At 41.4% G+C, this 27,999-nt stretch overlaps 3 protein-coding genes across 14 annotated transcripts in view; 1 reads left to right on the forward strand and 2 right to left on the reverse strand.

Annotated features, from left to right (window-relative positions):
* Positions 1-1,520, reverse strand: part of LARP7 (La ribonucleoprotein 7, transcriptional regulator) — a 29,293-nt gene extending 27,773 nt beyond the window's left edge. For 3 of the 8 annotated variants that reach the window (XM_087735777.1, XM_087735773.1, XM_087735775.1), the window contains exon 1: positions 870-1,206. Coding sequence is in view for 1 of the 8 variants with exons in the window: in XM_087735772.1 (XP_087591898.1) it covers positions 1,381-1,465 (85 nt within the window). In the remaining 7 variants the exon portion in view is untranslated. Of the gene's footprint in view, positions 1-869; positions 1,207-1,313 lie in introns of those variants that run through there. The other 5 variants (XR_015699523.1, XM_087735772.1, XM_087735778.1 and 2 more) reach the window with 4 other exon arrangements.
* Positions 1,521-1,551: 31 nt separating this feature from the next.
* On the forward strand, positions 1,552-27,914 carry ZGRF1 (zinc finger GRF-type containing 1). Of its 5 annotated transcripts, XM_087735769.1 has the most exons (31): positions 1,552-1,605; positions 2,000-2,063; positions 2,172-2,269; positions 2,859-2,939; positions 3,058-3,138; positions 3,263-3,319; positions 3,784-3,969; positions 4,335-6,546; positions 6,865-6,947; positions 7,636-7,734; positions 8,181-8,354; positions 9,078-9,183; positions 9,270-9,376; positions 9,588-9,738; positions 10,695-11,353; positions 12,567-12,705; positions 13,241-13,425; positions 13,901-14,088; positions 14,672-14,811; positions 16,007-16,153; positions 18,228-18,342; positions 19,180-19,439; positions 20,667-20,826; positions 21,489-21,566; positions 22,422-22,569; positions 23,558-23,685; positions 24,011-24,134; positions 24,581-24,757; positions 24,878-25,012; positions 25,393-25,654; positions 27,082-27,914. In XM_087735769.1, the coding sequence occupies exons 4-31, from the start codon at positions 2,919-2,921 to the stop codon at positions 27,195-27,197; spliced, it is 6,438 nt and encodes a 2,145-aa protein (XP_087591895.1). In that variant the 5' UTR covers positions 1,552-1,605; positions 2,000-2,063; positions 2,172-2,269; positions 2,859-2,918; the 3' UTR covers positions 27,198-27,914. The 5 variants fall into 5 exon arrangements, with proteins under 5 accessions (XP_087591895.1, XP_087591890.1, XP_087591893.1 ...); XM_087735764.1 differs by lacking the exons at positions 6,865-6,947; positions 8,181-8,354 and having other exon boundaries at positions 4,335-6,404; XM_087735767.1 differs by lacking the exons at positions 6,865-6,947; positions 8,181-8,354 and having other exon boundaries at positions 4,335-6,404; positions 26,262-27,221.
* ALPK1 (alpha kinase 1) overlaps positions 8,375-27,999 on the reverse strand; it is an 88,698-nt gene continuing 69,073 nt past the window's right edge. Inside the window, exon 20 of the transcript XR_015699522.1 lies at positions 8,375-8,402. The gene's annotated coding sequence lies outside the window, so the exon portion shown is untranslated. The remainder of the gene's footprint in view (positions 8,403-27,999) is intronic.

The raw sequence follows: 27,999 nt of genomic DNA on the forward strand, positions 1-27,999 counted from the left end.
AAAGGCTTTGCTTCCGTGTGACAGTGATGTTAAGGCTGGGTGTTAAGGCTGTTTCCAGACGTAGGCAGACCCTGCTGTGTCAGTCCTGCCACCGTTACCCTTTCCTTTGTCATCACAAAAGGTGGAAAGCAGGTTTTTAATAAAATGCAGGCCCACGAGACTATGACTAGATGGATTCAGCTGTACGAACCAACAGTTTACTGACACCAAAAGGACAGCCCAGCTCCCTCATCTTACTCGCTACACAGTCCTCCCTCAGGGTATCTCACCCTCTGGGAAGTCAGTTCAACTCTGTGACCTGAGAAACAAGTTGCTATTTTCTGGTCCTTCCCTGCTGGATGAGTGGGTTAAGCCACCTCATTAAGGAGCTGAATAAGCAGCAGAGCTGATGAAGGGAAGCAGCAGGAATAAGCACTTGGGAGCTGGATAGAGGTAGGTACAAAAGCAAGACATTCTGCTGCCCTGTTAGCAGCTGCAGGCAGACTGGCCCAGAAGCACTGCACCTCGTTTTCTTTACCCTTCAAACAAAGAAGAAACAGACGATGTAAAAGAGATTTAGAGAAAAAAAGATTTTTAGAAAAATAAATTTTTCTAGCCCCAACATAATCTTTACCAACATAGCAACAGGCTAAACCCCGGTTCCCAAGCAGGCCGGTTGCTACGCATTTGCCAGCTGCACACGTACTGACCACTGCAGGTTTCAGCGCCGCTGCTGCGATTGCTCGTGGACCTTGCACGCATAAAAACATAGTAAAGCAAGCCCAAAGTCAGCCACTCCCCACGTCCCCCCCTCAACGCGGGACCCTTTCCTCCAGCTACAGGTGTTCAGGGCTTGACCACCCCAGCCAGCACCGCGACCTGCGCTTCACCTGAGGGCAAAGTCACCAGTCGGGCTCGAAAGGCTGCGGCGGCAGAGGCCGAGGAAGACGCTGAGGAACAGGGGCGGTTAGGAAGCCTCAGAAAAACGCCACACACGTCGGGAAAGGCAGGATGCCCGGGAACCGGGCACGGAGGAGGAAGAAGGGGGCAGAGGGTGGCTGGAGAACAAGGTGAAAGGGCAGGAGCGGCCGTCCCCGGGTGCGACACGCAGGGCGCGCCGCTGCCCCGACAAGGGGGCTCCCGCCTGAGGGAACCAACCGCCCGGCGCGCGCGGCCCCCTCAGCCCAACGGCCGCCGCCTCGCCGGCCCGCACGAGGCGCGCACGGCGCATGCGCGCGGCGGCGGGGCGGGGGGGGCAGCAGCGCCCCCTACCGCCGCCGCCGTGATCGGTTGCTGCCCCCCCGCCGCCGCGGCCGCCGCCGCCAGCCACTGACCCCTACCGCCGCGCCCGCGGGGGCTCGCCAGGAGACGTCAAGCGGGGACACCAGGACGCAGCCTCACCGTTGTCGTTGTTGTTGTCGTCGTCAGTCCCGGCGCGACGCGCGACCCCCGCAGGGAGAAAAGCCCCGCGGCGCCGCCCACGCATGCGCAGCGCCGCTCCTGCCTCGGTGCACGTGATTTCCTTCCGGCGTCGGGGCGCGGTGACGTCAGGCGGGGCGCGGCGGGAAGCTTTGAACGCGGGGAAGGAGAGCGGTCGCCATGATCCTGCCTGCCCGGCCGGGACAGGTACCCAGACTGGGTTTCTCGGGCGGAGCCGCAGCCCGCCCGCGGGTCGGGGGGCGAGCAACGGCGGCGGGCGGCCCCGAGGGGCGAGCTTCTGCGGCTCAGCTCGGCGAGGCCCCCGGGGAGGCGGCCCTGCATCAAAGGCCGCCGTGGCGAAGGAAATACTGGTGGTTGTTGAGGTAAAAAGGGCTCACCGAGTCTGTCTCGGCTGTGTGGAGAAAGGGGGTTTAGCAGGTCTGTGGGGGTGTGTGGTGGCAGCGTCCCTGTCCAGCCCTGTTTATCTCTATCCATTTCTGTCCATCCCTATCCCCGTGGCATTCCGTACCGATTTGTAGTAAGCGTTTGCATTCATTCAGCTGCTTTTAATAGCTAAAGGAGTAACTCTGTGTCCTTTCAGAGCGTCCATCTTCAAAGTTTTGCACCTTACTGAACACTCAGAGACTGCCAAGAAGGTGACAGCCGTAAGAAACAGCGTGAACCTCTCTCCCTTTTCAATATAAACTATTTCTGGCTAATCCACAGCATAAGAGTAGCTGGCAATCTTATCTCGTCTCTTGTTTTCATTGCAGTGCTGTTAACAGGTTGAACTAAGATCGCAAGTGCAGCTCTCCCAACAGAGGTGCAAATCGCGGCGCTGATCCAATATTATAAGCCAGCACGTACAGCAGTAAGTCACAGCTTCTGCAGCTGAGTTGTTTTTATAACGATTTGTTCCCGGTTTCATCATCAAAGGCTATTTTAAAAGTTGTTGTGATCTAACTTTAAATATGTAACGAGGCTTGACTTCATGGGTAGCTGGTTTTGAGAGTCAGTTATCTTGAACGTTAATTAGGCATGCATGACCAAGTCCAGAGTCATAAACTTGAAACAAAATTATTCTATTAATAGCTTTTGTGGTATTTTTTTTGCTGCAAGTAAACATGTTTAGGATAATTTGTTAATTATGAATATCGGTATGATGACTGGCGTTTCAAGAATTGCCAGGCATTCATTTAAACGACTGAATTCCCCTGAAAATTAGAAAACATGTTGGCATCTATAACAAAGCTATTTTTTACCAGTAGTTTTTCTGTTAGATTATTTCCAAGGTTTCTCTTTAAAATGCCCACATTAGCTATACCCCGTTGTTTGATGTTGTCTTGCATCTAGCTCTCTTTTTTTCGGGGGGGAGGGGGGGAGTAAACTGGCATCTATTTTTTTGTCCATACATTTCCTTCTCAACTCTGCTGGATTCTGAACATTTCCCCGTCTCTCAGGCTGTATGAAGATGTGAATATTTGGGAAATAAGCTGTCGGATGACTGTTTTGCCAAAGCAATGGCTTCTCAAGAATTTACTGTAAGTGGCTTTTAACACTGTGTACAATTAAGTAGCAATAAATGAAAAGCCGCTGTAGCTGCTTATTATTTAAACCTTTTCTTACTTATAATTTGGTCATTTTACACATTGAAAACAGGTGTTATACACTCACCAAAAAATGAAAAAATCAAAAACGTGGCAAGATGGAATTCTGAGGATTAGAACTGGCGGAAATAAGGTGAACAACTCAGGTTTAATACCGTTGGATTTAATAGCATCTGCTGCTGCTGGACTGTCAGTGGCAATCTAGTTGATCTGTGAAATAAAATTAGCTATTTAACAATTCTATTTTTTCACTGCAGGCTCTCTTGTTTGATGATAAAGGACAATGTTTGGAGAGTATTTTTATAAAATCTCAGGTATATTTCGTTCGGAGTTTTTTTTCTATTTTTATGCTTGATTGGGGTTTCTGTTTCAGGAAGCGTTTCAAACTCTTGTTTGGTAGCTAAGGTTCTGCTTTTTCTTATTGTGGTTATGGAAGTCTGCTGCAACGCAAATAATGGAAAGTGAAAGCAGCTTCCATTTATTGATAAGTCTTATTGTTTTTCCAGAACCGGTGTAGAGGTTTTATGGAATTTTATTCCGTCTGAGTAAAAGCAGTGTATTACACTGATATTTCAACTAAGCATAGCTTGAAGCTAGGTGCTAATGCTTACTAGTATATGTATATTTTAAGCTATTTATATGGCAGCTGTGATATACTGGGTGTAAACTTCTGAAACTTTTACATAAGAGTATTTAGAAGACTATATTTATTTAGGATACCGTGATTGTTTCTTACATGGCACTATTATGGTACACACTACTGCTTTCTCTTTTCTAGGTGAATGCTGGAGATAATTTAGAAAGTGAACGATATTTGATCACAGTTGAAGCAGTAAAAGTGAATGAAGAATCTTTGGGAGATCAGCCAAGGAAAGCAGAAACACCAGCAGTGGATAGAAATGGTGTGAAACCCGGTGTTCTGCCTCCAAGACATCTGTCTGTCGGCTTGAAAAGGAAGTTTACGGTATGTCTTTGTTTCAAAAGCTATGTCTGATGTTAACGTGTATGTTAAAACACAAAGGGCACATCTTTTAACGAGCGGTAAATGTATAGATGATGTCTTCCTGTTTTTTTGGAACTGTAAGCCAGACCGTGTTACCAGTAGCTGTTTTTTGCAGAGTTTCCCAAATCTGTTTGGTGTAGCAGGATTGTTGTTGCTAAGGCTGCAGTGAGAGTCACAAGGGCTTAAGGTTGTTTCCATACACCTGTGGAATCATCACGTGCTAGTTGATGAGAATATATTTTACGGAGCATGCCCTATTTTCAACACTTGATTAGAAAATGTGAAGTTGGTTTCTGAGTAGAATTAATTTAAAATTTCTCTCCTAGGGTTTCCAAGGGCCACGCCAAGTTGAAAAGAAAATATCAACAGTGGAAGATGGAGAAAACCCCAGAACATTGCCTTTATCACAGCAGTGTCGGGGTGCTTTCCCATCCAAGTTTTATGTTACCTCTCCGTTATTTTCTACGATTTGCAAGAAGGATGCAGAAACAAATCTGTCTGCAGACTTTCACGAAGATGCGCGTATGGATAACGATAGAGGACGCGTGTCTCTCTCCTCGCTGCTTTCAGCTCCGTTTCTTGACAGGTGTGAGGAGACAGAGAAGCAAAACTCCAATCAGTCCATTGTGAAGCCAGAATCTCCTCTAATTACTGGGCGCGCCAAATCTAGTAGTCAGACAGCCGCTCAAGGAGCAGCGTCGCACAACATCAGGAGCACAGCACAGATAATAGCGCTTTTGAAGTCTAAACCAACTGAAGGATGCAGAGAGCAAACGTCATCTGAAGTCACAGAGTGTCTTTCTAGGTTTCAGGCATCGGAAAACGCAGATAGTTTGTGTTACAAAAAAAGCACAATCCTACCTGCTATTTCAGGCAATCCTGCCAAAAGACTCATTCAAAATATTCAGCACCTGCCTTTTACGAAGGGAACCGTAAACGATAAAAAGGCATGGAATGCTGAAGTGCTTCTACATTCAGCTGAACAGCCTTGTGGTAAAGAAGTCACAGGACAGAGACATGACAAAAAGGCAAATAATTTAAGTCAAGCTTTACGAGATCCCTGCAATACAAATAGTTGCTTCCTACCTGAATCCACTGTAAGTAGAATGAGTGACAGTCAGTTTGTCCCGTCCTCGGGTGACGTTTTGTGTTCAGCAAGCCCGATCACCTTTGAAAAATGTCTCTCCAGCTACAGGGAGCATTCGGTGACTGATGGTCTTAAGGAGAATTTATCTGTGAAGCTGCAAAGTGAGCTTCAGCCAAGGCAGCGTTCAGAAAGAGTGCCTAGTGACCTGGAGCTCTCTGTGGGTGTCACACTGGCTGAAATTGGAATCGTAAAGGAGGAATTAAGTACGTGTGGCAAAGACTGTGGTCCAGATGAACGGGTGATGGAGGTTAACTTTAATCTAATGGAGGCTTTTGATTTTAATGACGCAGACAATGACGACCTGCGTGAAAGAGATGTGAATAAGCTCACCGAAGGAGACGTGCTTTCACAAAGTCCAGATGGCGTAAAAGGAGAAGATGTAGCACAAAATAGTGCGTTGAGACTTCATTCTTGCTGTGAAGTAGTGACACACAGTAAAAATGAAGAAGTCAAACGTTCAGCGTTTGACGGAGAGAATGATGGAAATGGCCGCGCTGAGGGTATGCCATCTCAGCTTTGCGACAACAGTGTCGGAGATACAGGGAGAACTGCAGAAGACTCTGCAAACCGGAGCAGAATTGAAGTGGAACTTGTGGGTGATGGACACAACCTAAAAGAGATGAATGAAAGTCAATTAAGTATCGAAGCCGCAAACCATCAGAAGGATCTTGACGGCTGTGCAGCGCATATCATTAATGGCATGTCACGGATAAAAAGCAAGCACTCTGACCTTTGGCCTGGTGACACAAATGTTAATGAATGTCGCCCTAAAACCAGCATGTTTGAGAAAACTGAAAGTACTTCATTTATTTCTACCAGCAGAGTAATTTCTGCAATGGACAAAAGGACCGAAGAAGACGTTATACAGCTTGGATGCATGAAATCCCCAAATGTTCATTTGGAACACTTCGGGGGTACCAAGAGCGATGACGTTAAAGCAGGTAGTCCTTTGCTGGCTTTGTCACAAAAACCAGATCCTCGCTATGGCTCGTTCCAGTGTATTGCAGAAGACCATCAAAAGGCATCTGGCGTTTCACGTAAGGAAGATAGCCGCATTTCCAGAAGTTCTATCTGTCCTTTAGGAAAAGGCCATTCATCTCCAGAGGAAACAGCAATTGGTGAAACTGAGTTTGAGAATGTAGAGAGCGTAAATGCCTTTCGCGAAGCCTGCAGAAGTGAAAGAATAGGAATGGATGGCCTGAAATGCACGGCAATGGCTGAAAAAAGTTCATCAGATCTTCCTGATTGGGTAAACAATATCGCTCTTCTAAGAGCTTTGACTCAACATAGCACAGCATTAGAAAGCTTACAAAAGATGGAGGAAAATAATAGCGTATTATGTGAAGCAGAGACTCCTAAAGAGATATTTGAACCCCTTGTGAAAGATGAAGGTTAGGTCAGCTTCTGTTTTAAAGTGAATTCTGTATGACTGTACCTATTTGACTTCTGTACTCTTACCTCTCCTGTTGGACAACTCGTATTCAGAAATCCCACTTTTGGAGTGATGTGTTACGAAGGGTCCCTCATGCAATTTTTAGTGCTTGAGGCAATAATGTGGCCTCCAAGTCTGTGTGTTTGCTTTTGTTCAGTTAAATCCTGACTGCAATTATATGCATGGGTAAGGTTTGCAAGCCCAGTAAATGTTCAGATGTTTTCATGTAAAAAGAATGCTCTAACTGTAACTTATTATGCTTTTCCATCTCTTGTAGCTATAAAACAGTTTACAGAAATGCCTTTCTCAGAAAGTATACAGGCATCTTCCTGTTCATACTTTGATTCTTCTGGCCTTATGGTAACCAATTTTTGACTACGTATATCTATCTGTACAAGATAAATTCATTTTCCACCAGGCCTCTTGAATAAAATTATTGGTTTATGAAACTATAGAGGTGGAGCTAGGAATTGCTTAGAGGCATCGACTAAGAAGCTGATAGTAAACAGAAGATGTCTTCTTGCAGACCCTAACTCCAATAAATGTTCAGGAGGCCTAATGTATTACAAGAAACTTAATGCAAATTGTAATATTTTAGTTATGTTTAACATCACATTAGTATGTCTGGTACTTCCCTACCCCATCATCTTTTACCATTTGTTTTTTTCTTTTCCTTCACTATCTCTTTGAATGCATGGCTTTCCGAGGAATTTTAGCACTTGGGTTGAAACGTCCTGGCAAATCTGTTTGTGCTTGATGCTTCGCATTGATTTCTGTCCACTGCTATTAATAGGTTTTTTTTCTTCCAATCTGTCCAAATGAAAAAAAGATTTTTAAATTAAATTCTTCGTTTTCCTGTCCCATTTGAAAAGCAAACGTAGTTTCTGATCCTGGATCAGAGCATGGATTGTTCTGGCTTCCAAGTAAGAAGTCTGTAATTTAAAATGCTTTCTCTTGTATAAATACAAGAGATTTCTTAGCTTAACTTTTCACTTTAAATCGTTACTAACTTGTTAGACTAATTAGCTTTTGATACTTTTATACGCAGCCCAACTGTGTGGACAATTTATTACAGAAGAGAGAGGCACGTGTTCTACCAGTAGCAGCGGCCCAAAGAGGCGCTAGGACATCTGACTGCCGACCAAAGGTACAGTTGCTGTGGAACTGAAGTATAACGAATAGTGTTCCTTAAATTTCAAGTCAAAGGTTTACTATTTGCAGTATATTACAATAAGTCCTAAGAACTATTTAACCAGTCTCATAATGGGGTTCTCGTCAGTTGTTAGTACATTGGTCTGGGGGAAGTTTCCCATTAAGAGTTTGAAACTCAAATTTTACAATACAAAAAGAAGACTAAAGATACTACATCAGAATATCCATTTTCGGTTGACAGAGATTTGTGCAAGAACACTTTATTGCTGCTGAGTTGCAGGGGTGCAAGAGAAAGAGAAAAAAGCATAGACATTTCTTTTCTCTTCTGCAGTTTCCAACAGATTCTTTTTGTTGTATGTATGAAAAGTACCTGTATGGATTGTAGATAGCTCCAGAACAGTACTTACGTTCAGTTAATGATAATTCCAATGTATTGCATAGCCTGTTGCGTTTCAAGGGCACCAAGTAAAGGGATCAGCAGCTAGTGAGATAATGTTGAGAGCTCCCTGCTCACAGCTAGGATGGCAGCAGTACCCAGATCATATGGAGTTTGCAGCTGAGAGATTTTTGTCACCCCTCTTTTCAAGGGATTATGTCCTTTCTGACTTCAGACAGGTAAACATTTTTTCAATATTCTTCTTAGCCTTAGTGCAAGAAAGTACCCTGTAAACATAGGATAAAAGAGACTTTGTTTTTAGAATATTACAATCACACCGAAACCAAACGTAAGAACCAAACGTAAGAACCAAACGTAGTGCTTTGCAGTTAAAACTTGGCAGTTAGGCAATTATTTTTACTCATCTTCGTCATAGGAGTATGCATTTGCAAGATGTAACTTGGTTTTTTTTCCTCTGATCAGTTTCGCTTTGAAAAACATACATGGTCTTAATGTCTGCTAATAAATGGAGAGAGATTTCTTCTAGAGAAAAGTGGCAGAGGGCTTGTATAATGATTGTTTCCTGGGGTTAGCGGTATGATATTCACCTCAGTTGGGTTTGAAATTTGGTATATAATTGTTAGAGTGTTCCAAAGCAAGGGTTAAAGCTTACTCTTGAGTTATGATTTCGTTCCTCCTGGATGCGAAGAAACATGGCATGCAACATTAAATAAAATATTTTTTTCTAATGCGGTATATATTTTAGTATTTAAAATAATGGAGGAAAATCAATATTTAATTTTTTACTTCCAGAATGGGCTAGAGATATTGAAGAATTATATCTAGAAAAAAGAATTAGAAATAAGATATTTAGAAATGAGATTCATACAAAGATAATATTTAAAAGGAGGATCGACAGTTTAATTTCTAACAAGCTTTTGCTTAAACTTTTTTTGGTAAAGTCCCCAGGTTCACGAAGTCTTCATGAGGATGATATCAACTTTATCAGAGAAGAGAATTTTCAAAAGCAGTCTGACGTTATTGAGAAGTCAAGAAGAGATGAGTCCCGTAAGTGAAAGTAAAAGTAGAATGGCAGCAGTCGGCCCCAGAACAATTATTCTGCATGACTCCTGTCCTTTGCGTATTTTTCCTAGCATTGGCATTGACGGTGTATTCTGAAGTTCCACCGTGGACAATGTCAGGCTCGCCTTCGCGTTCGGAGTTGAGGCAAACGCAGTGGACTTCATGGGAACCTGACAAGGTGTGAATTGACTGTCTCTTCTAGAGCTTTTTGGGTTTATTTCCTGTGTGTTCATGGTAGCAATTGCTTATTTTTGAAACTCTCCTCTTGGCTCTGAGAGACATTTCAATTGTTTAGAATGATGAGAGAGAGAATAGTGACAGAAGAACTATAATCAAGGGTTTTTTTTTTTTCCAGTCGTTCACTTGACGTGTTAATTCTTCATCTGTAGATGATTTCATCAGTAGAACTGGCTTCCTCACTTGATCCAGACTCTACAAGTTCTCCAGCTTCAGGAAGCGAGGAAACTATTGGAGACATGCAGGAGCCCCTGATACACAGGATCTTGCCAAGCAAACCGGAACTTTCAGAAATATTTTTCAGTAAGAAATTATAGTTTATAATTGCACTTTACAATATTTTTGCTAGAAAATCTTTGAGGGTTTTTGAAGCACAGTGAGTTGCACTACAAAAGTTACCCTGGGTGCTGAAATACGCTGAGATGTGTCTGGGTAGCTACAGAGTTTGATTTGTGTTTATCACACATTTTTCATAGGAGGGTGTGTTACTTTTTTAAAGCACGATTTTAAGCAGCGTTTCCAAATCAGCTGAATTTGCTTTGAATTCCATGCCCCCGCCCCCCCCTTATATTCTCCTGAAAGAGACTTCAGAAGAGTGATTTAATTTTATTAAGAAAAATCAGCTTCTAGTCCGGGGGGGGGGAAAGGCTGTAAGCTAAGCTTCTAATTCCTACTAATGTTTTCATTTATTTCCCGGCTTTTAGTTTTCTTCCATATTCAGCTGTCCTCTGACCCACTTCCAGCTGACACCTATCAATGACTGTCGTTTGTTATTGATGGTGAATTTAGTCAAAAGGATGCTTGTGGTACTAGAAGCCTGATTATCTACATTGGTTAATATGAATTGACACAGTTTTATGGGCGATCTTTTTGGGGAAAGGAGCAAATGTTAAGCTGTTGGGTTTCCAGTTGGCAGCTGTTACTGACCTACCAAGCGTTACCAGATTAAAGACCTCCAAAACACAGTCATGTTTAAACAATTTCTACTATACATTTTCTTTTATACAAGTAGAATGCCTACAGAAATGTCTTCTGAATATCGGGATTTAAGTGTTAAAAGAATCACAGTCAAAATCACTCGTGTCATATGGAAATCTTGTGTGGTACTGCATAGGCATGATATAAAGAGCTTGCCAATTAGACAGGATGTAAAAGGAAGGACTTGGAATTCTTTCCTTATCTTAGTTTTTTGTCCACCTGAAGTTAATGTGCCATCCCTAAGTGCGACAAGGTGCTTGTAAGGTCTATTTGCCCTACAGCGCAGGAGAAATCCAGCTCTCGAGAGGAATGCAACCTCTCAAGATTCGAACCTGCAGTTAAGCCACGAACTCCATTTGTCACTCTTCCTGCCACTGTGAAGATTCCTGACGCAGTTTGTCCAACTGACAGCGAGGAGGTCCGGCAATCTTTCGGCTCTTCAGTACTCAATTTATGCAACGAGTCAGCGGAATTTCCTCTTAGTGCTTTTGGCCCCGAGGACAGAAATTATGAAACCTCTGTGTTTGGAGAGTATACGGAAGACGGACAAAGGGAATCTGTGCAACCACTGTTCCCTAATGTGACTTCACAATATAGACAAAGCAAGTGGCTAAAGTATCAAAACAGTGCTCAGAGTGACTTGGTAACTCAAAACAGCGATGATAGCGAAGTGACTGATGACATCTGTGCTGAGAATGTCCTCGGAATGCTGCCGGGCGACATAGGAGAGAGCAGCGCTGTGAATAAAAGTGCTCCCGGCTCTGCGCCTCTCCAGACAGCAAAGAACGTGCTTGGTAAACGCTGTGCGAATACCAGCAACCAAGATTTGATTTCGGAGAGGAAGTTACTTTCTCTGCACTTAAGTCAGACGCCTTTGGCTGAAGCGACACAAAAGGTGTTAAGTCATCTGAGCTGCCGCACCGTAACCGGAGACGGCCAGGTGCGTAACTGTTCAAGCCCATACAGTTATAACTGACAGAAACGCGTTTTTCTGGACAAAGTAACTGCGTTTATCTGATTTCCTGCAGGATATTATCAGTACGATTAGATGAAATGTTTCCACACAGGTAGTAACACAAAAGAGTCTCAGCTACAGAACAGCAGCTGTTAATGTATTTTTTGAAGTGCCGTGACTAATCCTTTGTAAAGGTGTAATTCCTTGGCGCACACGGTGCCAGATTTAGATTTTAAATCTGAATGTTGATGGCAGGAAGATTAAGTAAAAGCTGTTGGGCTATTTTGTCATCTGGAATTGGTAAGAATGTGTTTGCAAGAAGTGTTTTTCTTAATTGTGAAATCAGCATTGTTTTAATGAACACCCCTATCTGGTTTCAAAGCATAGTCTCTGATTTTAAAATATTTTAAATTTCTTCAGTTTTAATTGTGGAAAAGTAAGTTATAGCATTGAATAAGCACCTAAAAAATTAGCACAGCTGTTTGTGACCAGCAGACTGTCTTAAACAAATGGAGTCAATTGGAAGAAAAAAAACAACCCAAAAAACCACAAACCAACCACAGTCAAATTTTAAAAGTTGTCAAATGGCTGCGCTTGAGAGTTAATGAAAATGTTAGATTTTTTTTTTTCCCTTTGTTTTTTCAATGCAAACTTAGGATGCTGTGTTTTCTAGTTCTTTAAAACTGTTTGTACCATAAAATACTAATGTGAAATAGAGGTGTGGAAATAACTAGTATATTTCAAATACACATTGTGTGTGTTTATACATAGATATAAATATATATATATATATATATATATATATATGAAAATTTTAACTTCATGGCAGCCCAAGCTCTATGGTGTAGCTCCAGGTGTACTTAATTTTACTCCTGTGAGCAGTCCTATTGAATACGTGCTTCTGTACTTACAGCAACAAAGCCCGCAAACATTTGTGGTGAAGGGGAGTTGTGTTTTGCTTTTAGAAAACTGATTCTTCGTTGACTGTCTTCATGTTGAAACTTCTGGTTGCAGAATGAGGCCCTGAATTTTTACTCTTTAGTTGTACTTATTAATGAGAGCACAATATATAAAAGCAAAAAGGAAAAAGAGAAGAAAAACGGGTCGGTTTTGGCATATCTGTAACAGTAGCCATTTATCAAAACTGGTCTCATTCAGGGTTTTGCAGGTTTTAATGGCTTATTTTTCTGTTTTTTAGGACACCGTGATTTCCGAGTTGTCTTTTCCTAATGTGGACAAAGTAAAATACGCTAATCTTCCTAAAAGACAGATTTCCATACCAACGGTGTTTCAGTCTCATGTTCACTACAAACAGGTTTTTAAAGCTGCGCTGACAGGTAGGTCTAACGCCACGCTCTGTAAAACGCTGTCACTTCTAACCGGTGTGTTTCTGAAGCTTCACAAAGCAGAATGAGAGGGAGAGAAAACATAAACATCATCTATTGCAACAACTGTGCGCTTTTGATTTTGGATATATATACTGAAATATATTCAGTCGATACCCAAAATTGCAAAGACAAACAAAAAGACCAGTACGCTTCTGTTCAACTGTGTAACCTTGTGCCTGTTTACCAGTCCTTAGGTTCCTATCTAAGCTTTTTTTCTTTTACAGTTATTTAGTGTTTGGATCATTTGGAGTTATATACTTCAACGTGATTTGAATGAAAATAAGGCAGTTAGAACAAATTAATTGCATGTGCAATAGGTGAATTTTGGCAGGTCCTACGGTTTCTTTTAGGACTCATGAAATATTTTGATTTAGGTTTGGGATTGAAAGTTTCAAATGAAAATGTATTTGTTTGAACGTTGGGTACTTGCGTAACCATTTTAAGGCTGTACTAATTATTCTTTCGTTCTCCTTTCTATGTCAAGAGCAATTAAACATCGTGCTATTTGAGTTGTCACAAAGATTACACAATGCTCTTTCAAAAGCGGATATATCCTTTTACACTTCACTGAAAGACGGGCAAAGTGAGAGCAAAGAAAGCTGCGTTCCACTCTGCAGTCACATGCATCCCGCTAAGCTTGTTATGGTTAAAAAAGAAGGTCAAAACAAGGTGCTGTTTATTCCTTGTTTGTTTACAGTTTGGGGTGTTTCTTTGGCGCATAGACTGTATTGTGCGAACAGTTACAGGGCAACTCTGTATGATTAACAATTGCAGGTTAAAGCGATGTGTTACAGAGATCACTTTTCAGATCAGTTGTGGTATCCACCAATGTCCAGAATTGTTGCTGTTATAGTTTTCTCCACACAGAGACAGCTTTAGATACGCAGAAAGACCTGAATTTGTAATTTTCTAGGTTGTAGGGGATTTCTGCAAGGTATGATTACACACACTGGCTTCAGAAGCTGAGAGTTCTGGGAACACACTTGTGTTTTTCAGCCAAACACAGTGAAAACACAAGTGCTGATCTGATTATTTCTGTAGCAGGGAGTACCGGTCCGTTGCTTTACATTTTTTTGTTTTGCTTGTTTGTTTTAATGTACTAATGGTCATCTTTGTTTGTTTTTTTTCCCCCCTCCCTTCCTAGGGTCGTTTGTTCTATACCTGTGATGCCCCAAAAGCTGAGCGGTGTTCGTTTTTCCAGTGGATAGAAGATGCGAACCCCACACAGATAAAATCCAGACCTAGTGTAGTGCTTCGCGATATAAAAAGTATCGGGACGTACCTCAGAAGTCAAAAGATTTCTCTCTATGAGGGATGCCAGCTCTTGGTGAGGTATTCTGAAACGCTGTGCCCTTTTCGCAAGTCCTGTGTGAATTGCAGGATTTAGACATATTCCAGTAGCGCTGGATTGCAGTAGCATTTAACAGACGCTTTCACTAACTACGTTTAAAGAGGCTACAGTTCCCTGTAGAAATGTAAAAGCGAAGGAATAATATTCACAGCAATGGCATTTCAGGTCGGCGCTCTTATCAGCAAGAATCAAAACTGCTTACCAGCAACCTGATCTTCATGAAATCCCTCGTGACTGTTGCATTTGAATTGCTGTTCATTAAATCTTTAATAAGAGAATTTGATTTATTCTCTTACTGATTCTAATTTCAATGTTAGAAGTTGTACTGAAGGCTATTCTGTGCTGCTTAACTGTAGGGGAAACAATTTAATTATGGTTGAATATGAGAGAAGTATTTGCAGTCAAGATAAATGTATTTAAAACGTGGTAATGTAAGACGATGAACAACCACCGAGATCTGCGCTGTATAATTTGGTCCAATCTGTGGAGCTTTCTTATTTTTGGTGGTGAATCCAAAATGTGCCGATTGTTTACATCCTACTTCTTAAAATTACAATTTAACAGGAAAGCCTTTGAAGTTCAAACACAGCGGTGTAGTAGGTTCAAGAAATTTACGAATACGCCTGCCAGATTCGATGGTGATTGCAAAAAAAAATTATACCTCAAACTAAGCAGAAAGGAGCATTATTCTCTCTATAGCAAAGGTAAGTAAATCTTAAGCATCAGAAGAATTGTCCGTGTCGTGTTGTGCTTTTTTCAAGTTTTAATTTGTAACCTAAAGAGAAAAACTGATTCTATTTTTAAGCTCCTGGCAACCCTGATAATTCAGTTCTCATTCTAGAAGGGCAATGAAGTATCTCATTAATTCATCTTTTCTTGGAAATGTTCAGCTACCTTAGAAAAATGTAAATTCCACGTCCTTGGGTTCGGAGTGTATTAAATTTGTGAATCGTGAAGCTTCAGGAAAGCCCAGTGTTCAAATAGATGATATTTAAGGAAAACTTGATGTAAAAATGGGTGTTTCAGTAGTTGTTGCATGTCTCTTCTAAATTATTGAGATGTCACAGAGTTGAGGACACTGGGTGATTTGATCCAGACAGGCTCAATAGTTCATTTGACTTCAGAAATTTTGGAACTGATGCCCATATCCTCCTAGTTTGATCACTTTGCTGTTGAAAATGATAAGAAGGAAATGGGGCAGAAACAACCGTGTTGGTCTACGCACACTTTATTTGCAGGCTGAAACGTTCTCACAAATCAGGACTTTGTCACTTGAAATTCTGAAGCTCTGCATGGGCAAAACTTTCACTCGTGTATGACAGGTTTCGATCATTTTTGTTACGGGCAAATACATACGCACCGTTATTGCTCCTAGCTTTGAAATCTCCCTTGCTGCGCTCTGCAGTATGTGGAATAGGAGCAGCGTAGTGAGCTTTAGTCTCATCGGGTGGGCCAAATAAAACAGAACATTGGCGGGCTCCGGTATGTGTTGGTTTTGAAAGGGAAGGCAAAATGTCCCTTTATTTCAGTACTTGCTATTCTTTGGCAAAAGCCTTGTTAACCAGATTTGTAGTATGCTTCAGTGATTTGTTCCAAATACTCTCAAGATGGATAATACTCCAGCTCTGTCAGAAGTCAAATGCCGCTAGGTGCACCAGGAGAGAACTTGACAATTACCCTCGATTTCAGCAAGTCAGTACTAAAAGAATTGCAAATTATTCACTCACTCTTTTAGAACTGAACCAAGACTTGTTTAGGACTTTCTAATGCTCCCTACTTTCACGTTAGCGGTGGTTTAATTTGCAGCATAGTAAATACTGAGCTATTTTGTTCCAGCTTCATTTTCTTCCAAGACGGCAATAAAAGAAGCTTATGAGAACTCTGTATTTCTTTTGACAGATGATATCTGGGTTGTTTCGAAGACTCTGAACTTCGATCCCCTTGATACTTTCATTGCAAGTAGTGCTTTCTTTGGACCATCCTCCAACGGCGAAGTAGAATTACTACCACTGAAAGGCTACTGTCCCTCAAACTGGCGATCAAATAGTGAGTTCTACGCCAGAGAAGTCGGAACTGTGGGAAACAACTATTGAGGGAAAAATCTGTTCAGCCATGAAGGATGAGATTGGAATTTCTGAAATCTAATACCTCATTTTATTCACAGTATTTTTTTCCCCTTGTATTTTGGAATATGTAATTTGAATACAGTACTTAATGCAATTAAACCCGCAAAGTAGCGGGTAAGAAATTCTAAATGGGCGATGAAGAAATGAGGATAATATAAATAAGCTAGTAAATAATGCAAATTGACTGTCAGAGCATAGGTAACAGCAATATGTTGTTGCTCTCCTTGAGAAACAAATAAACAGAAACCCCAAACGACTCACTATGGAAAATTTGTATTTCTATAAAAAGCCACGTATTAAGTCTGTGATTTGCCTGTCCTGATGTTCCTTTCTGTGCCTTTGTTGCTACAGTCTGGAATGACCAAAAAAAATGGTGTTTCAAAATTCAGAAGAAACGAATCTGTCTAGTTTTAGTTATTTTCATCATTGTATTTTAAAAAGAAAATATTACTAAGCCTAGCACTGATGGTTTTTAATGAACCGCTGACCTTTTTATTCGTTAGCAAGCTGTTCCCAACTAAGTTGCAGCCATCCTTCTTTTTGGTTTTAACATTTTTGTTTGGGGTATTTTTGTAAGATTTTGTCACCAGTGTTTTGGAAACAGTATGATTAGTGGGCCTTAAGTGCAGAGAGAGACAGTGCGGGTCTGCGACAGATGTCACAGAAAAATGACAAATGTGCTGCCAAACATAATGCAAAAATTGTGGTTTTGCTGTTGAATTGAGCTCAAGTTTTGGTTTGGTTTTGTTTTGTTTTGGTTTTTTTTAAGAGAGAAAGAATGCATTATGTAGGCATTCCGGAGCTAGTAATAATATACGTCTGCTTACGTTCTTTTAATGCAACATGAAAATTGTGTGCTTGATCGCAGAAGGCTTTATTCATAGCACTTAAGCAGGTAAATTGAGTGTTGTAAGTTAACAATTTGGTCTTTTTAGGCTTTCTGTGTAATCATTAGGGAGGGAGTTCCTGCAAAGCACGATTCAGTGAGACTACGTTAAACTCCTGTTCTGAATTACCTTCAGAAGGCTAAAAAATACAGGGGGAAAAAAAAATACAACGGCACCCAGGTTCTTTGTGGGCGTACATGCTAGCAAAATCCTGGGCTTCAAATGCAACTGGAGGTTGAGTTTTGTTTGTTCCCTGAGTGTGAATTGCAGGACTGGATCTTTTGAGCAGTCAGAGTCTGGAAGAGTTAATATATAGCTTTTCAGTCTTAATGCTGTCAAATCACGGCATTTTATTTTTTCTTAGGAAATTGTTGGTTCCTAACTTTCCTTGTGATCATAAATACAGATTATTTCATAATTCTAGAGCCATTAGAAATCTAAACGCCTAAGTTGTAAGAAAATAAAGCTTTAGGTAATGTTTAGTTGTTGGCAGTGATAAACAGCAGCAAAATAGAGGTATGGGGGCTACTAAACACATTAGAAACCTGTTACTTAGGCAGTCCCTGAGCCCGGGACCTTAGGAGACTGGCAGTGAATTCAGGAAAATATAATTGAATACTTATTCTGTTCTTATCCTCTCCCCTAGCCATCTGCTTCTGTACACCTGGGAAACAGGTTAGATGGAACTTGAGTCTGGCCTGCTGGAGGTGTTCCTATGTTCCCGTCTTGGCTTTTTTTAAACATCTGCTAAGCTATTGTGATACAGGTGGTTTACTTAAAAAAAAAATCACCTCCTAAATTCCAAAGCCCTCTAAATATCTCGAGTGTTTCTGAAGTGAGTAAGGATTTTTCTCTAAGCTCCCTTCCCAGCAGGTTCCTAATGTTGGGCTCACAAATACTTGGAAATAACACACCTTGAAAAGAAGGGCTAATAGGTCTCTCCTCATCTATAATATTCAGTCAGACGTGGTAATCGGGTTAGCTTGCTTTCTGTTATAGGAGGCTAATTACTCTTTTGTTGGCATTTTGTAATTCATTTATCTAGCTGATTTGAAAATTTGGCGATTTTCATTGTTTCCTAATTGTATTTTTCTGTGGCCTTTTCAGTGTTTGTTCATGCTTTGCTGGCTTGTAATGCTAGTGGTGAGCTTACATCTTTAAGAAATATGGAGGAGCACTTCAATCCATCTGCATTACCACTAACACCATATCTACTAAAAATGTAAGTCACTCTTTCGGTGATACTGTGAGCCTATAATGTGTCAATAGGTACAGAAAAAAACCCAACAAAATACCATTGAGTTTGCCCGATTAAGAAGTGGATGAGGAAAACTAAAATCGGAAAGACAGTGCAAGGAATGAACCGTGGACAATGCAATTCTCATTTATGTGGAAATGAAAATATATAGGTTGCTTACCTCTAAGTCAATCGTAAGGTTTTTTTCTTAAAACTTATCTGCAGCCCACATTTCACAACCTAGCCATTAATATTGGGCATTATTATGACCATTAGACTGATAGCATGGTCACCGGCTGATCTGTATTAAGTTAACGTATATGCTTCACAGGGGTTCAGTGGAACTGGTTTTCCTTCCCAGTTTTTAGAGTCACCTGACACAAAACCTAAAAATAAAACGTTTTCTTGGAGAATCGGTGCAATATAGGGATATTTCCAAGACTGCTAACGATTCACTGTATAAAACAAGGGATTAAATGAATCCCTGCTACCTCTGACTACCTCCTGCTACCACTCTTCATTCTGTCAGTCTTGCGGCCTTGGAGGAAGTCAGATTGAAAGCGTTAACATACAGCAAGGAGGATAAAACCCAAAAGCCTGTTTCCTATGATCCAGCTGTCGCCCAGGGAAGTAATAAGGGGCAGGAATATACAGCCCCGGTGTATGGCAGGGGGCAGGGGCAGCAACTTTTAATCATGTCAGCTGTTAATCATAAAGCCTCAGCATTTCAATGTCAGGTGAGTGAGAATATCAGAACCGTGACATACAAATTATACGTATGCAGTATTATAGCGCAACTTGGGACCGTTGTATTTTTCTTAGGGATTTTGATTCTGAAAATGCTGCTAAGAGAGTCAACAAAAGAAAATTTATTCCACCTGCCATCAGCCTGAAATGCACAATGACGTATGGGCCTGTCAGCGCTGAAGTGGCCCTGGGACTAGCGACAAAGATGATCCAAACGTTCTCGTTGAACCCAGATCAAGCTACGTCACTGATTCAGATAGCTCAGATGATGACCTCACGTGGAAATATCAAACCAGTGGAAGAACATCAGATCTTCCCTATCACGATCATACGTGGTATATAGCAAATAATTGTGACGTTTGCTGCTACTGTATCTTTGCAAAAATGCTAATTAATATGTAATGCCAATGTTAGTGAAAACATCCCTAAAATCTCTCAGTGATGAAACAGTAGACTTGTTTCCTTAATCATATATTTACAATTCCAGGCAGACTTAAAGGGAGATTCTTAGGTCTAGGTAAATGTTGACTTATTTTAAACGTAGCACAAAAGACGAGCTTGAATAAACTTCCTCTGTGTATGGAATATCCTTTTAAACTCTCTTGTAATGCTGCTGTCCTCACCTACTTCATGCATTTCCTGAGAACTCCTTTCTTGGATGAGGCCCCTCTGCCCACGACCTTGACATTATAACATGCATTCTATCAGCACAGAGCTTTTGATCCTTCAATTTGCATCCTGCCTTTTTTTGCAGGCTTTTACACAAGTAGAGAGTTCTTTCCTAGCAAGATCTATGCACAAAATCAGAGTTATTTAGTGTCTTCTGCTTGTTTCTTTTCATGTTAAAACCACTTTTTGTCATGTATCCGCTCTGCTAAATTATCATATAAATTTTTTTTTCTATGACATGCTATTTCTTGCTGTTTTATACTTTCCTCTATCTTTGTTTTAGCCTTTTTCAACATGTACAAAAAGGCTAGTAAGATCTTAGGTCAAAGATTTATTTTTTTTTTTACATCAGTATTGAAAAGCAGTTAGCATAAACGTAAGTTTTGAGATCCTGTCAAAGCAAATGCGTTGGCAATAATGACGCTCTTAGTACAGATACCACTGGACTTAAATTGCCTGAGCTTTTGTTAGGCTGTCAGGCATATTAATCTAGTGAAAACTATTAGTCATTGCAAAATAATCATCGCTCAAATTCCTTATTCTATACCTGAGGACACGGTATGAGGGATGTGCATGCAGATACTTGTATAATTTAATGTATATTGATAAGACTCCTTAGCAAGTAATGCACGTATTCAACCAGAAAATTTAGGAAAAATACCTTGGCTTCTCCTCTTCTGTAGTTTTTTTATCAACTTATTGCGGGCAGTAAATGTGAAGCGCAAGGCACCTGGTTGCCCCTGGATACTTAGAGCTGCTGAAGCAAGCACATGCAATGTTTTTACAGGAATCGCAGCATAATATTTCATAAGAGAAGCTATAACAATTGATTAAAACTGTACTTTCTAGAAAATTTTCACTTGTAACTTTGGCTTTTTCTTCCAATATACCAGGGGTTTTTGGAGCTGGGAAGAGCTATCTGCTGTCTGTTGTGATCTTGTTCCTAGTGCAGCTCTTTGAAAGCAGCGAAGCTACGGAGGGTCCGAGGCCAGCTCCATGGAAACTTCTGATCGCTTCTTCCACTAACGTTGCCGTTGACAGGATACTGCTGGGGTAGGTTACTGACATTTTTACAGACTATTGTTCCAAAAACAATAACGCACTTCTATGGTGAAGATAACTGCGTCAATGTTTCCGGTATAGCGCTTCAAGAAGATTGCGTTCTTTCCCTGGAAAGCGTCACACGCGGGCTTTAATTTTACATTTGCTCCTTTGCACAGCATGCATGCACTAAAAGACTCTAAGCCTAGCTGCGCAAGTTTACATGAGACTATTATTGGGCTCTAGCCTCATCAAATTTAGTCTTAAAATCCATCACAACAGAAAGTAGTATTGCTCGGGAATGGTTAGGAAGTAGCAGTAGGGGCAAGGGAAGGAGGGATGGAGAGAGAGGGAGAGGCAGAGAGAGTCAAGCTTGGGAAGCTTCAGCGCGAAGCTAACATGAAATAAAACGCATTGTTTGGAAGGATAAAGGAAGGAAGGGAAAGTACAAATGGAAGGCTATTTATGAGAGGAGAATCAGAAAGGCGTTAAGCATCTTTGAGGCAAATCATGATTGCTTCGATTTACTTGAGTTGTGGCTTGAGTTACTTCATCTGGTTAATCGCAGAAGTTTGAGTTCTGACGTGTCTGTTAGCCTTTTTAGGACCACTTTTAAATTTTTCAAAATTTCCTTTTACATGTCTGTAACATGTAGCATCTCTTTTTCTTTGAAGTCTACTTGATCTTGGATTTGAGGATTTTATCCGAGTGGGAAGTATTAGGAAAATCACCAAAGCAATTCTTCCCCACAGGTAAGAATCCTCATCTTTGAGGGATCCGAGGCGATTCTAAGATTCACGATAGTACGCATGCGGTAAAATTACTATTTTGAAGTAAATTAAAATGGGATTGTAATATGCCTATCCCGGGCTTTCCTCCTCCCTCTGCACAGTGGAGGAGGAAATTCCCTTGATTTGGGAATGTCACTTCTTGCTGACAAGAGCTAAATGGGAAATAGTAGAAGAGAACAAAATAATGGCAGTTACAGACTGGGGAGTTTACACAAGGAGGAGAAGCAAAACAGCCTGGAAATAGATATGTACTGCTGCAGCGATAAGAACTAGGAGGAAGTAATCATAAATTTGATGTTCAGAGAACTAACGGTAACAACTCATGAATTCTGTACTACTTACCCAAGTTACCTTTGCTATAGTGCTCTGGAGTTTGCCCTTTAACTACTTAAAAGTAAGCAATCTACATAGTACTGTCGACGCAATTTGAGAGAACAAAGTAAAGTTCAAGATGAAGAAAGATTCAATTTCCATTCCTTGGTGGCAGTAGCACCCCAAGGGCATAAAATGGTATAAGAATGAAAAACAACTCCTCGGTTCTGCTCCACTCTGAAATCAGGCGTGTACTTGGAGAAGTCATTTCCTACGTGTGTGTCTCTGATTGGGCTGGTAGGATCCCAGCTGGTGGGATAAAAAGCTGTTTTGAAACAGGTATTCGACTAGTCTCTCTCAGCTGGATTCGGGATAGGTTAGTATGTTGTTGTTGAGTACTCTTACGTATAAAGTATGATTGGTTTTCTATATTGGGTGTTCACCCAACACTGAAACACCGTTATTTTCAGTCATTGTAATGCATGTTATAACATCTTTTTCAAGTTTACACGCTGGCTCGGGAAATGAAAACGAGCAGTTAAAAGAGCTGCTTGCTCTCATGAAAGAAGATTTAACTCCGGTTGAAAAAATGTACGTCAGGAAGAGTATTGAGCAGCACAAACTGGGGACCAATAAAACTATACTGCAACAGGTACAGTCAAAATGACGGGATGGGAAAGTGGGGATTCGCTACATCTCACCCACAAGGCCCAGCAAAGGGAAACTGGGAATCCCCTCGCACACTTGCCAAGCTCCTAGTTTTGAAAAATAAAATGAATGTTAGGACTAGGACAGGCTTGATTCCACAGGTGTAGCTTAGCGTCTTACCTTCTCTGACTTGAACTTGCAGTTCCTGTTGAGTGATATGAGACAGAAACCCTCTTTGAACTGTACTGCAATCTGATTTAATATTACCAATCTAGTTTACAAGGTGGGGAGAGAAAAACTTCTGAGCACAGCTAGTCTGCACTGTCACCTTGAAACGAAGATGTATGTAGTCATAAAGGTCAAAGATAAGGACTGAGCTAAAGCTATCCTAGAGTTGAGTATCCGCTGCCAAGAAGAGTTCCAATATATTTTAAGTAACTTTTCATCAAAGTGTTACATTTTAAGATTACCGCTTCCTGTAGAACAATATTCTCCATTTCTGGTCTTTCCAGTTATTTGCCTTTTCTCCTCAGTCCTAGACTCAAAAAATCCCAGCTTGTTGGAGAGCAATTGTAACAAAGCAGATCGGAGCAATTTGTTTCTTGTGCTTATTCCTAGTGGTCATTGCTGCCGCTTTGGCTGCTGGGGCTCGGAAGGTTTTGGAGGATCGTGTAATCTGACCTCTCTCCGTACCAGACCAGATCTGGTCTTTAAAATACATGAATCTGTGAAAGATTCTAATGTATAACCACCCCCAGCATCAGAAATGGTAACCTTGGGTCCGTCTCCGTGCACACACAGTGCTTTTCACTGGAAGTTAGAATGTAATTGTTTGAGACCCAGCGAGCACGCCGCCGCATGCAGTAGAACTGCTAAAAATGAACGTAGGTGTATTCTCCTTGCCGAAGCTGTAGTTATGTACTGCACAGAGATGAACTATGAAATGATCTTAACTTTTTTGTCTACTCATTTTCCCCTCGCTAACGACAAAGGTGAAAGTGGTTGGAGTGACCTGTGCTGCCTGCCCCTTCCCTTGTCTGAACTCTCTGAAGTTCCCCGTAGTGATGCTGGATGAGTGCAGTCAGATGACGGAACCCGCTTCGCTCCTTCCTATCGCAAGGTACGGCCTTCCTTTTGTGTTCCAGCAGAGGAGTGACTTTTCATTAGCAGTGGCACAAGCTCAAATAATTGCCAAACTTGCCGTCTTTTTAAGCACGTGAACTCCGAGGTCTTGCCTTAGAAAGCAAGAAGAGGAATTTTAAATCGAGGCCTGCTTTTAGGTGCCTTGAGTTACCCTGTTCTTTTAACTGTGGGAAGAGGCTGATGGAGAAGGGAGCCTGACAGAAAGCAATCTGTGATATATAAACACAGCACACGCTTCCGTTAGAATAGTTTGACATCCTTTTCAGAACCTGTTTTTCTTAGTTTTTAACATTCTTATGTAGGTTTCAGTGCGAAAAGCTAGTCCTCGTCGGAGACCCTAAGCAATTACCACCAACTATTCAAGGGTCTGAGAGTGTTCACGAAAAGGGATTGGAGCAGACGCTCTTTGACCGGCTTTGCTTAATGGTAGGTACTACTAACCACGGCTTTAGGAAAGATGGAGGGTGAAATTGTAGGTCCGCTGAAGTCACTACAAGAGTTGTGATTTAGATGGCAGAGCTTCGGTGTTTCAGCCTGTTTTGTAATGAAGCTGATGCCCTTCTAGCGCATTTCTCTGTAAATGTTGTTTTCACGGTGGGCAGCAATTTGTAAGCATAACGAATGTAAAACAAGAATGGATTGAGAAACACGGACGGATTCTGCCTGCTGATCTTTTTGTGCCGTCTTCAATCCAGGCAGAAGCAGCAGGGGCTACAGTATTTGGTCTAATTTTTGTTAAAGTGAAGGTATGAAGGTTAAGCCAGCTTAGTGCGGGCATTGTTTCCACTTCTTTCTTGTTTGACCTAGCTGGCGTTGCAAAATATTTAATACTTCTTTTTCCTCGTCACGCTTTCTACATCGTAATTCTTTAGGGACATAAACCAATACTTCTTCGGACACAGTACCGATGTCACCCTGCTATTAGTGCCATAGCCAACGAGCTGTTCTATGAAGGAAATCTGATAGACGGTGTTTCCGCGACCGACAGAAGTCCTCTGTTGGATTGGCTTCCAACACTATGTTTTTATAGTGTTAATGGAGTCGAGCAAGTAAGTTTCTAATCATTTCTAATATAAACAGTCAATATTGTCGGTTTTCCTCCCTTCTATTTCTTTTTGCGTTCTGCTGTTTGTGAGAGCTAAATTGGCAATCTTCTCCCCTATTTCCAGATTGAAAGAGACAACAGCTTTTATAACATGGCAGAAGTCCATTTTACAGTCAAGCTCATCCAGTCTCTGATTGCAAGTGGAATAGAAGGGTCGGCAATTGGTGTGATTACTCTTTATAAATCACAGATGTGTAAGGTGTGTGGAATGTATCATCAATAAAAAACTAGTTTCTAAAATGTGTTTGTTTGTTCTAAACATAGACTCCATTTCAACCGGGAAGAGTCAACTAGAAGTGAGAAACAAACGTTGGATAGGTGAACTAGAGTTTATACCATAGTTACTCCTTCTTATTTAAAAAAAAAAAAAAAATCTGTATTTTTTCCTCTAAAATTAGTCAAAATCTTTTAATTCGAGCATAGGATTAACAAAAAATAAACTTTCCATTCGTTTTCCTTCCACATGCACACTCAGAAAATCGGCAAATTAAATAGTACATAAATTTCCTAAACCAATTAGGGGCTGTTAGAAACCGGTGCGTGTGAAACGCGTCACCATCCCTATTCTTCTGTCCCCAGATTCAGAATGTGCTTACTGACGTACGCTCTGAGGCTTTGGAAGTTAAAGCCGTCCAGGTGTCCACTGTAGACGCCTTCCAAGGAGCTGAGAAGGAGATCGTTGTTTTGTCGTGTGTCAGAACAAGACACATTGGGTTCATAGACTCCGAAAAGAGAATGAACGTTGCGCTAACGAGAGCGAGGAGGCATTTGTTGATTGTTGGAAACCTGGCCTGTTTAAGTAGGAACAGGCTGTGGGGAAGAGTAATTCATCACTGCAAAGGTAATATTTCCTTTTCCTCTATTTTTGAAACCAGGCAGCTCATCTTTAATTAAACGACGTATAAAACCCTTCATATAGTGTAGTGGGTATGTATTAGACATACTATATAAAGTATATAGTATGCATACGACATAAAACAGTATATTTATTACATACAAAATACGGTATGTTGCGGGAAAATGCAGGTATTTGTAAGCGTGCAAGTTGCCTGCTTGCGGTTTTATCTGCAAACTGTTTTTACGCTTGAAGGATATTTGTTATCCAGTAATGGGACTTCTTTTTTCTTCTTCTGATGCCATCCGCTAGCTACACAAAGAGCTTGCTGGGAAGGAGAGCTGAAACCCATTCCTGCCCTTCTAGTCCTTTCCCAGTTGGCTTTGACGTGGTAGACCCCGGCAGAAACAAATTACACACCAATTCTTCTATACAGCAGTATTTCTGAATAGATAGTACTTAAATAAAAGGAAGAGAAATGCATAGCGTCTTTCGGCAACTAGGGGCTGATTGCTTTTGGAAGATAAATTTTGAGCTGCTAGAAAAAAAAAACCACAGTGCTATAGGAGATCAGCTAACTCTGCCGAGTAATTCCTGATCGCTTTGTTTACAGGTCACTGTCTTGTGAATACACGTGTGTGTTTTATTGGAACGCAGAGGGAAACACAGTTTTCGAAAATGCAGGTTTTTACAGTTTCCATATATTTGCTGTGAAGTTCACGGCAGCTGAGTATTTACACATCCAAAAGCTAATCCTGCTTTAAAAAACAAATGGCCAAACAACCTTACGGTGCCCGTTTCCGCCCCTTGCAGCTTTGCTAGGTGGTGTGCAAAATGCCTGAACAGCCCCTTAGTTGTGCATCTCTTTCCTCCCCGCCGTACACGTCCTTCGGAAGGAGAGGTCGTCGTTTCTCCCTCCGTCGGCACTTGAATCAGTCCCCGCTGAAAGGGGACAGTTCGTATCTCAAAGCATCAGTTATATTTCATCAGAAATTCTTCCGTGGCGATTCTCTTAGAGCTAGAGAAGCGAGAGATGGAATAGCGTCCCTGTCTCTGAAGCGCATTCAATAAATTCCGGCTGAATCCGACTCCCCGGTACCCGCCGAGGCTCCTCCGGGGCGGGGTGCCTCCCCTTTTGGAGGGGGTAGGGCCTTGCCTTAGCAGATACTACACAGGCAGCGCTCACTCTCTAAAGCAACAGATGACTGCAAGAACAGGTGCCAAGACAGTCATTATTTTATCAGCCTGCTTGGTTGATATCAAAGGAAGCGTCTCCTTCACGGCTGAACTCCGAAGAAGGAACAATTTTCCAAGTAGAAATATTATAGCTATTGGATAGGCTTGGGGAAACGGGTCTTGGCATCCCCACCGACTAACGAGGTGGTGGATGCTCTAAAGGGAGATGTAATTATCCTGTTTATTGCTGCTTTTAGGCTGGGAAAATGGATTGCAACATGTCAGCCAGTGTGAGCGGCAGCTAAACGACATTCTTACGTGTTACTTGGAGAAACGGAAGGAAGAGGAGCAGAATAAGAAAAAGGAAAAATAACACCTGTTTTAGAAGAAAATACGATCTGCGTGTCTATAGAAATTATCAGAACGACTGCACATCTAATATTTATATTTAAAGTGGAAATTGTTGTTTGTATCTCAGTGCACTGATAGTTCTGTTTTGACCCCTTGTTTGTATGACCAAAAATGAATAAAGTGACTTTATCTGCTTGATCACTGAAATCCTTTTCTGCTTACAAAGTACCCAATTGCGTTATTAGCGTTTCATTAGTCTTCAGATGAGATAGACACGGAACGCCGTATTTTAGAACAATTCTGTCATCTTGCGCTTTTACAAATCGGTGCCATCTGGGAAGGAGCGTGGCTAAAACAATTAAAAGGATAGAGTAATTTCTTCAAAGAAATATTACATGTCCTTGGTCTACTAAATCTTCGGATGCCGACAAAATGAAACGAGAATGGATGGACCTATATCTAGATTTTTTACAGGTTTTAGGATAAGGGTCGCTCAGCTGTGTTTTGAAAAGACAAAAAAGCTGAATGATTTTTGGGTTGGAGAGTCCTGTTGTGTCAGACACTCCAAACAGAAAAAAAGTTCATCATCTTTATCGTAGCAAAAGTTTGGCCGTAGGCTATGTCAAAGGTGTGCAGAGGAGGCACAAACGTACGAACGGCGGGGAGAAGCGGGCTAAGCACGGACATTGTAAAATTTCTAGATGCTGCCACGCTGTTAAACTTCTTCCAGAGATTTGGAGGCACGGGGGAGAGCTCTGCCGTAGAGCAGGCGTCCCAACAGCACTGAGGTTACTCAAATGGATCGGTCAGTGAATCGGACCGGC

This window comes from Nipponia nippon, unplaced genomic scaffold, assembly GCF_047370975.1.
Source record: "Nipponia nippon isolate SJK-2023a ecotype South Korea unplaced genomic scaffold, ASM4737097v1 scaffold_6, whole genome shotgun sequence".
Taxonomy (NCBI): domain Eukaryota; kingdom Metazoa; phylum Chordata; class Aves; order Pelecaniformes; family Threskiornithidae; genus Nipponia; species Nipponia nippon.